At 37.9% G+C, this 10740-nt stretch overlaps 1 protein-coding gene across 1 annotated transcript in view; it reads left to right on the top strand.

The window, feature by feature from the left end:
* Positions 1 to 286: 286 nt before the first annotated feature.
* LOC107093238 (vesicle-fusing ATPase-like) overlaps positions 287 to 10740 on the top strand; it is a 37857-nt gene continuing 27403 nt past the window's right edge. Inside the window, exons 1-4 of the mRNA XM_015388174.1 lie at positions 287 to 410; positions 2363 to 2448; positions 7297 to 7393; positions 7908 to 7947. Coding sequence (XP_015243660.1) covers positions 399 to 410; positions 2363 to 2448; positions 7297 to 7393; positions 7908 to 7947 — 235 coding nt within the window. The 5' untranslated portion in view covers positions 287 to 398. The remainder of the gene's footprint in view (positions 411 to 2362; positions 2449 to 7296; positions 7394 to 7907; positions 7948 to 10740) is intronic.

Raw genomic sequence — 10740 nt, 5'->3', positions numbered from 1 at the left:
AATCATGTTTTGGGTGTACTATTCCTTTAAAGGCAGAATTCTGACTTTTTCTTATATTATACAGAAATAAAATTTAAAAATCAGTTAACTTTTAAAAATTTTTTCAGTGGCCCTAATCCTCTTCCGTAATCATCAGAATATAATACTTGAATACTTGAGACATTTTTAGTCGTACTCTATGTCAGTAGATGGCGCCAATGCAACCAAAACGCCGTTTGCCAACCGCCAATACAGAACAAGAAGTTCGGCTGGTTTGGGCGATGCGCGTTCTCGTGACGGAAGGGAACACTTTTCTGCGTAACACCGGTACGTCAGTCATTTGTGTACGTCAACGTTTGTTTCTCTGAGCTGTTTGGTTTTGTCCGCTGAACTCTTATGTCCAGATAAATACAACAAAGATGGCGACACGGGTGAGTTGATTTTATAGCTTTATAAGAGCTACCCCAAAAACTACACATTTATTTTAAAACAGGATTTTTTTTTCTACCTTAAGTGAGCCAGCTCAGCATTAGCTCGAGGAGTAGGGGCAGTTGTGCCTGTGCAAATGTTCAGTCATCCGGGTCATGGAAAACATTAAACAGGTTTAGGACTTCTTTCGCTCCGTTTTTCTAAACGTTTTGGTCTTCTTCCATTAAATTGTCAAATCAAGACTTTAAATAAAGGTCAATAAAGGACTTTCAATAAAGGTCTTACTCAAATAAGCAAAAACTTCTGGTTAGGAATCGGATCAGGTGTCATTCAAAAGTTCCGGAAGAAGAATCTTATGACCAGTCTGCTGTTGCCTTGTAGTTAATTCTGCTTTTGGATTTTAAGTTGGACTGATCCAACACTGGATGGTTGGTTGCTCTTTCATCAAGGGGAATATTTTCCTCTTATCCCGTCCAACATCGTCCTGCCTTTGATGCTAAATGTAGCCTTTTTGTTTTTAAGCTAAAATAAAGGAAGTGCCACTAGAGTTAATGGCTGCATAATGTTGCCTGATCTTAATCTTCAAGTTATCAATTAAACCTCTATTTATAATTAAACTACACTATCTAATATGTTCATTTATATATGTATATTTTTAAGTTACTTTATTTGTAAAATACAATATATCAATAAATAACAAACACCAGCAGTTGCTTACAAAGACATTTATATTTGCGGAAGAAATTTAGTTTAAAGTCTGATATAAACTATTGAGACCAAATCTGAGCATTTCTTCCAGCCTCGTGATTAAACACAATGGTGGCAGAAACATGCTGTGGGGATTTTCTTTTTCAGCAAAAGTTATTATTAATAGCAGAACTGTGAGAGTCTTCGTTTATATAATACACAGAACTCCAAAGGAAAGTATTTTATATTTGTTTTATTATGTCATTTCCATTGTTAAGTTGCTTTACAGAAACGTAACGTCAGCCATCTCGTCCAGTTGCAGACGGCTTGTCCAGATTCACAACAGATTTTTTTAGCCTAGCTCATCAGCACAGGGGCGGTGCTGTTCACCTCGAATACACCTATTAAAGAAGTGCATGGCGGCGGCCCTTGAGGGCCAACCTTCAGGATGCCTGACTTAGATGGTTGCAGCTGCTTTCCCTATTAACTCTACCCGACCCTGTTGGAACACTATTAAAACCTTTTTTTTTCTGCATAGCTTCTTGTTCGATATACTTTCAACAAAGTCTTAGTGTAAATAAATATTTATTTTATTGAAATATACCACCATCAGTCTCTCTAGAGTCTCACAGTTCTGGATCATGAATTATTTTTAATTTTTTAAAATAATAAATAGGTGATGTGTTAGTAAAAATCTGGTATTTCAAAGTTCAAGTCCTCCACTTTAACACATACATAGTGTATTTAGAAGATAAACAGACCCCAGAGCATCATGCATCTTCTACTATACTTAACAATGGATACATTTCCGTATTTTCAACTTTTTTTTTTTGCTACTGATGATCCATATTGCACTTAATTTGACAAACTGTTCGATCACATGTTTCTGGAACACGTGATTAAATATTTAGTACAATCTAATATCCTGGGTCTTTTAGAGGATTGACAGACCAAATGCATACTGCAGAAATGTTGTATTTATTAGGCCCTGTCCATCACTCTAACTTATGGTTCAGATGCATAACAAAAGGATGGAAACCAATTTTATTTTTTTATTTACTTTTACTCCCCAATCAGTCTCAACATCACAGACTATGCTTGGTATAAACAATAGCTGCAACGTTTGGTTAGAATATAAACATGATTAAATTTCTTAACTTCTCTTTAAGACTCTGATTTCCTAAAATGTTCAAATTCATTGCAATACAATAAAAGAAGTATCAGTGGTGCAATACTGAAAAAGAGTTTATTTGTGTCTTTGTTTCAGACTATGAAGGCAGTCCGCTGCCCGACAGACGAACTCTCACTGACCAACTGCGCTGTGGTCAACGAAAAGGAGACAAACTTGGAACAGTAAGTCTGGAACGTCATGACTTAATATTTACACCTGAGTTAAAATACATTTAGAAATAAGTAATGATAAAAAAAAAAAAAAAACACAAAAAGATTTAGTGTAACACCATAAATCATAGGAGAGGAATTCAGCGTCTCGACTTCAGATTCATCAGCAGGAGGAAGCAGACTGAACAATTTGGGCGACTTTTAAACATTTTAAATGACTCAACACAGAATGATGTAACCAAACATTATTTGCTTCAGCAATGAAAATTTGATAAGAAGGAAAAAGCATGGCAACACAATCAGATGTACAGAGGACATGGGCTGAAACAAAGTGAACCAGAGACAACAGCAGCATCTCTTCAAGGCTGTGAGGAGAAATACTCCCGTAAGTTTAGAATGGTTTATTTTATCTCTAAAAACAAGATGCCACGTTCTAAAGAAGAGTGGAAAGAATCTCTGAATCACACAACCTGGACGTTCTTAAGCATAATATACCGTTCTCCAATATAAAACTATAAATGACCACAAGGTTGGACATATAAAGTAATTTACAATGATAAGGCCAGAACACACAGAATCCGATTTTGCGTCTGATCCGACAGGAAGTCGTGTCGGACGAGGTCATGGCGTTTAGCGCTCATAGAAAGGAATGATCACACTCAACACAATTTTACGCAATGGGGCTGCGTAGGTCCGTCTGAGATAGACCGCAGTTCTAATTTAGTCGGACTACACAGCAATTCAGCGGCAATTTCATTAATCTGACGGGAAGAGAGACGCGGTTATAAAGTAAAATACATCCGCTTTGGGGGAAAATACAAAATAAAACCTGTTAATTGCGCGACGAAACAGTCGGTTTTGGAGTCGCACAGAGAAAGCAGGACAAACTCATTAAAAAACAATCGATGAAACATTAAAAAAAGAAAACTCCATGATAGGAGTTGAGGATAAAAGAAAAGGGATAAAGTTGCGATCCTCTTTGAGCCTCTCAAAAACAACGAGGGACAGAAAGCATATCATTCTCCTTGAAAAGAAAACTTCAGGAGGAGAAAAAATTGATATAGTTAAATGGTGATCCTATTTGATTCTCACAAAAAACAAAATAACGAGGGGCAGACGGAGCAGGTTAGTGCGGCATATCTCACCTCTTTATGGAAACAAAGAAAAACTTCGATAAACTTCTCTCTTTATGAGAACCTCCTCTCTGTTTATTGCTGTGTTTTTCTTTTTTGGACATAGATCTCATTATATTTTAATATAGGCATAGGAGCAGTCTCTATATGATCTGGATTAGGATGCTGTTCAGACTTGCTTTGCTTTATAGAATGCGTCAGTGTTTATTTGTTTTTTTTTTTATGATATTCATAATTTGTCCAAGTCAAATGTGGAGTATTGTTTTATTTGTGTATAGCACAGAGACAGAAATGAGAAAAATCTGCTCAGATCTGTCCACCCTGTATAGTCTGAGCCTCAGAGTATATGTTCTGGCTTTTATAGTAATATAATTAGTAATGCATTTTTAGGGTGGGGCAATTTTTTAGGCTTACTTCAGAGATCGCTTTTCCTACCTATTTTTATATACAATCATAAAGTCGTTATTGGTGCCTTGATAACTTGCACAACTAGCTATGATACACAATTATTCTGCATGATTAAGTTGTTTTTCGAAAAGGAAATCTAAAATTTCAACATGTTCAAGCATCAAGAATTATAGCCACGTTAATGTTTGTAAGAGTACAAACCGTTAATAAATCCATCAAGATTTTAACAAGATTTTTGATTCCTTTGATTTGGGAGGGGGGACCAGCCCTGTCTGTTCTTAGCATTGAGCCCCTAGCAGAATTGATAAGAAGTAACCCCCTTATATAAGGAATAAGGGATGAGAGTGGAAACCAACATAAAATTGCCCTATACCTGGACGACATATTATTCATTGAAAGCCCTGTCCACTCAATACCAGTTCTTCTACAAAGTCTTTATGAATATGGTCTAGTATCTGGTTATAAAATTATTCATAGTAAATCAGAAGCAATGATGGTATCTGGGACATGGCCAAGTCAACTTGATGGTATTTTGTCCTTTTGCAGACCTAAGCAATTCGATTCAGTTCATTTCTATAGCGCCAATTCAAAACACGTCATCTTAAGGCACTTTACAGTTCACCAGATCATCCAGTCAGATTGATTCAGCGTTTTCTATCTAAGGAAAACCAGTTGATTGCATCGACTCATTAACTCTTCAGTAATCCCTCACACTAAGCATGCTTGTAGCGACAGTGGAGAGGAAAAACTCCCTTTTAACAGGAGGAAACATCCAGCAGAACCAGGCTCAGTCTGAGCGGCCATCTGCTGAGGCCGACTGGGGTTCAAGGAAACAGAAGCAGTGATACAAAAGGCAGCTGTAAAAGGCGGCACCGTCCAGCAAACACACAGCCAGGCAGACAAACTCTGAGCCAGCTCCCATGTCAGAGGATGAAGAGAGCACATCCAGTTAGTCATTCACACATTCAAAGAAACAGGACTACTTTGAAAAACAGGCTAATCTCGAACATCTATAAACAAAGGTGTTAAAGGCAGCAGCACAGCTGATATTTCTCTCCAGGATGAAGTCACACGGGAACAGACCAGATGAAGCTACTATGAGAAAAAGCAGAGAGAGCATATTGTTAGGGATTGAACTAACAGATTTTGCAGAGTGCGAGAAAAGAGATAGAATGATGAAGGGGTCCCTATGTCCTTGAGAAGTCTAAACCTATAGCAGCATATTTATAGAGATAGCATGCTTTCAAATATTTAGGTAACACTCCCCAGGTAACACAACTATACCAGGCAAATTATAAAAAAAAAACATTTGGGATATTTAAAAATGAGTAGAGGCTGTCAAAATGAATCTACTTCCTACAATTCTGTTCCTATTTCAGTCCCTACTCGTCAGGATTCCAACATCAGCCTTTAACATGATGGACAAGCTTATTTCTAAATTTATATTGCAGAATAAGAGACCAAGAGTGAGAGTTAAAACACTCACTCTTGGGTAAGACAAGATTTATGGCCAAGTAGGTTTGCACTTACAAGGAATTTGACCTGGTGTTGATGGTGCAGACAAATTAGTTGGTGCAGACTGATATATATATATATATCAGTGTATACATTCTGTATATATATTTATATATACAGAATCTATAGTTATACATAATATAAAACATACAATATTCACCCATCCATTTTCGGTAGCTTCTGACGCTTATCCAAACGGGGTCATGCAGGGGTGCTGGTACCTATCTTCAGCTTTCTACAGGCAAGAGGCGGGGTACACCCTGGACAGGTCACCAGTCCAAACATACAATATACTACAGTATATACAAAACATAGTATATAGCCATATACTTTATACAAAGTAGACTGTGTGTTGATGTAATGCAGGAGGTCAGGAGATGCTACGTTGGTTTATCTTCTAGGTCCTGAATGAAGGAGGGAGAGAGGCAGTGTCAGTGTCTAGGGGGTCTCTGGGCCTTGTTGATAAGGCTGGTAGCGGATGGGAAGAAACTGTTCTTGTGGTGGGAGGTTTTGGTCCTGATGGACCGCAGCCTCCTGCCAGAGGGAAGCGTCTGAAATAGTATGTGGATGGGTTGCGAGGGATTATCCGACAAAATCTTTCCTGCACGCCTCACGGTCCTGGAGGCGTACAGATCCTGGAGAGATGGAAGATTGTAGCCAATCACCTTCTTAGCCTCCCCAATTTAAAATATAATTTTTTGACAGCAGTGGTAGCTTGGATTAACTGTGACATAGATTCACAATGGGTAAACATGGAGCGGAATTCATTAACAGCAATACCTTTATCCACTCTAGTGTTTCTAAATAAGCAGTCCCAAAAGGAATAAAAAAAAAAATGTATGGGTGAAACAAACCTTAAAAGTATGTTCTACAGTCTAAAAGATAATTAGGTGAACAGTGGCGCTCTAAAAGGCCATGCAGAATGCTGGAAATCCAGATTTCCCCCAAACAGATATCACTTTTAAGAGATGGGCAGGTAGACATCTGAGGAATATTTATCAGTTTTTATGTGCACTGCAAAAACGATCTAGAAATCCATCAACATTTCTTAAATTAAGTGCATTAACCCTCAATTTGAGCAGGTAAATGAGATAATATGCCAATGGAATTAGTTTTTTAATGTTAAAATAAGATCAATAGATAATATGCACTTGAAATAAGACAATGCAATTGATTTTCCTTATTTCAAATGTAAATTGTCTTGTTCTATTGGCAAAGTCTCTAGCTTACCTCCTAAATTCAAGAAAAAATGCACTTACATTATGAAAAAGGGACTTATTTAGAATTAGTTTTTTGTTTTTTTCAGTGTGACACTGGCATACAGCCATTCTCATATCTCTGTGTCTCTATTCCTTCTACCCCAAAGTGATATGTTCCAGTATTTTCAGATAAAGAATTAAATCACATATCTGCCAGAAAGCCTGCCTGTGATAAGATTGCGGCCTATAAGAGACTCCGCCAGGAGTCATCTAGACTCTATTATGGAAATCTATGGTTCCTCAGCTGGTTGAGCTCCTCCATGCTGTTTTGTTTCATGCAAAAGGAACCACAAACGCCTAATAACGGCCACATTTTTTATTGAAAGTTAATATTTTTGTTTTCTTTGTAACTGAATTTGAGGTTCAGCTGTAAACCAACATCATAATTAAGACAGAATGCATCGTACTGCTTGTAAAAAATCTATATGACATGAATATCGTACTGAATTTCATTACTATATAAGGATATAACTTTATTGAAGATATTCAATGTAATGTAATGTGACAGATGTTTTTTTCTTTCCTTTTTGCATTTTTTTCCACAGGCATGTGATTGTCCACAATAACCGGCAGGAGTTTGTGTTTTCCTTGAAGACTCATCCTGAAGTGAGCGTGGGCTCCATCGCTTTCAGCCTGCCTCAGGTACGAGCCGTCAGTTATTACCCTGCTGTCTGACTCGGCCTAATTTTTATTTATTTTTTTTATCTCTGCAAATGCCATGTATGCCATTCGAGTATAATTAAAAAATATATTTTTATTGTTTATAAGAAGGTATTTTAAAGCATCAGATGACAAACCTCACATTGTTGGATTTCTTGTTCGGGCCTCTTTTGTCTCAATCTGTCTGTCCCTACTTTTTTTTTTCTTCCTTTTCTCCGCCTCTCTATGCCTGCTCTTCCTCTGTCTAACGCTGGCCACAAACAGGACACAGGTACTGCTGTAACCTTCCCACGACGGTCTTATTTTATTTGCTCAGGTTGGACGTGGTGGAAGCTGTGAAATAAGACCAGCTCTAGAGGAATGTTGCACTGGGAAACATGTTGTAGTCGTCGTTTTGTCTTCTAGTTCTTTAGGGAAATAGTTTAATTTGTAAACTAGTACAATTGTAATAAATCAATTAATTTGACTTATTCAAGCAATTCCTTTTTTCCTACAGAGAAAATGGGCAGGCATTACCCTTGGAGATGACTTCAGAGGTAAGAATTAAAGGACATATACATCATTTGACCACTAGAGGGCAGCACAGGATCTGAAACTAAACTGAAATAATAAGTTAAATCAGTCATGTGACAAACATTTTTATTAACATATTAGTCACTCTTTAAGATGCATTTTTATTCTTAATTTAACCCTTATTCAACTTGGTTTGGAAGTCAACTAAGTTTTCTGAAGAAAACTCCAGCATAAAACTAAGTGACTAAAAAGGCTTTCTCTCCCTAAATCAGTCTGAGTAAAAGAGACAGAAGTAAACAGCTTATTGTGTGACAGAGAGGTGAAGGAGTTGACTTTTCTCAGTGTGATTACAGAACAGATATAAGCAGGAAACATCCAAGTAATGCCTGGTAGACAAAGGGGAACCAGGTGGAGTTCCTTAAAAATAAACCGGTTTATTTTGGTTTTATGATAGTCATTTAAAAGCTAAACCTTCTAGCTTTAGTTCTTAGATTTTTTGAAATATGTATTCAAATATTAATTTGAACTCCTATTCTTTCAAAGAGGATTCTTTTTTTCATAAAAAAAAAACGGTAGATGATTAAAAATCCGTCCTCGTTCTTTGTTGTCGCTCACAAGCTCTTGGTATTTATTTAACCATTTAACCAACCAACCTGCTGGAATAACTTAGTTGAATTAATTTACAGATGATGGTTTTCTTAAACTGGATCAGATTACATGTTTTTGAAGCTTCTTCCTTTTTTGACGAGCTTCATTCTTTCCAAAACGTCTTCTTTGGATGACGACGCTGTAAGGGCCTCTAACAATGTCCACAATTTAAGGTGAAGCTGAGGAATCTGCTGGCAGTCCACCAAATTGTTATCCCATCTATATATCCTTAAGGCCAATTCATGCTTCTGATGCAAAGCCTCTGCAACCATCAAATCTGTCTCTGTGTGTGTGACCACGCCTTCCCACCCAGAGGTTCTGCACCTAAAAAAAATCCTGACTACGCGCTGGATGATTGCAAACCGGTGCAGACCTCAAGCGGAAGTGCGCAGACAAAAAGCAGCTGTGATTGGTCCTTGGTATGCCTTTCCGGCTGACAGAACCTGTTCCTCTAGATCCATCTTCGTGACCAGGATATCTTGCAGACGTGCCATCGTTGTTTTTGAAGATAAACACTTAAGTTCTCTAATAGGCTCCCCCTTGCGCTTTGATGGGAAACTGCTGTGTGTCCCTAAAAAGTTTAGACCGGCGTTGCAGAAGTGTACCAGCAAAAGTGGTTCATGATCAGACCCAAGCGACGTTTGATGTGTGCGGATGCAGAAGTATAATCTTTTCTTTACTGATGGATGTGAAGCAGGACCAAAGCATGATGGTATCTCTGCTGTGCTCAAGAGTTGATGTAAGGTTCTTAGGTTTGAAGCGTCACCTTGACTCCTACTTCTTGTCATCATGACCAAACAGCTTGATCCTGTTGACAAAGGAATGTTTATCCTAAAGCTCTTTTGATCGCCCTTCTGGTTCATAGGTGTTTATTATGGAGTAGGTATTTTAATAATCTTTTTCTTGTTCTCGTCACGAACAAAGACTCTGCTTATTGAGCTTTGGTTTTTCTTTAATATCCTAAATGTTTCTGTTCTTCTAAGATGATTCTTGAAGATGACTGTCAGTCATCCAGGTCATTGGGATTAAATTAAAGCCCATAGATATTCTGTTTAGTTTTTGCGAAATAGTTTTAACACCTTTCACTTACTGTTGGTCGATTCTTGAGGCTTCCAGTTGAGCTGGAGCTTGCACATCACCCTGAATACAGACTACCTAGTGTGAAACATAGTGGTGGCATAATGATGCTGTGGGAATGCTGCTATATTGAGATGAGCTGGTTTTTAATCTTGACTCTCTGTGGCTCAGGTTATGTAAACTTCTGATTCTCTTTGATATTTTATCCCAGCCACACAATGGGCTAACGGGTCAGCTTATACAAACCACTCCAAGATGAAATCCAGAACCCCTCATCTTTGCGGCTGCTGTGGGAGTCAGACGAGGTGTTCCTCACATGTCCTACCCAGGAATCCGTCCAGCCTTTTGTGTTCTGCGACATTAATTCGACTCGTGTTAATTGGCCTCGAGCTGCAGACTTTAAAGGTTTCAGACAGCTTACATGTGAAGGACATGGAGCTCAGCTTTTATTTAAGTGACATAGAGACGTCATTGAGCATCATTTAGCCTGCAGGTTGATGGGACAGTATAACAATGTATGTGGGTGGCACATCTGGCCAGCTTTCAAAGAACGAGAGAGAGAGAGCCTCTGAAGGCCAAAGCGACGCCTGGAATGACAGGAGCAGTAGAGTTAGACTCCTCATGCTTTAAACATAATCTTAAATACCAGAGCTGCGTGTATTTGTATTTCAGGTTCAGATGAACAAAAATCTTATTTTAGAATAAGACACAGTGGGAATTTGACTATCTGTTTATCGAGGGTGGAAGTTTATTTCTCAATACTTGGCAGAACAATTTGAAATGAAAAGCCACTGCCAAAAAAAAAGATGTCAGGAACATGAATTTGTTTGCAAACTTTTTCTCTTCAGTTTTCGCCCCTAACAAGTCACCATGTCTCCAGGCGGCAGTTTTAATTCTGGGATATCAGAAATAATCGAAACGTTCATTAGTTTTATTAATGAAATACATAAAGTTGGCCTCAAAGTTTGGTTTCAGACAGAGTGATACATTCCCAGTCTATATCTATACAGGTGCTGGTCATAAAATTAGAATATCATGAAAAAGTAGATTGATTTCAGTAATTCCATTTAAAAAGTGAAACTTGTATATTA

This window comes from Cyprinodon variegatus, unplaced genomic scaffold, assembly GCF_000732505.1.
Source record: "Cyprinodon variegatus isolate N-32 unplaced genomic scaffold, C_variegatus-1.0 Scaffold18, whole genome shotgun sequence".
NCBI lineage: Eukaryota > Metazoa > Chordata > Actinopteri > Cyprinodontiformes > Cyprinodontidae > Cyprinodon > Cyprinodon variegatus.
The sequence above is the reverse complement of the archived record's forward strand: the minus strand, read 5'-3'. Positions and strand labels throughout refer to the sequence as shown.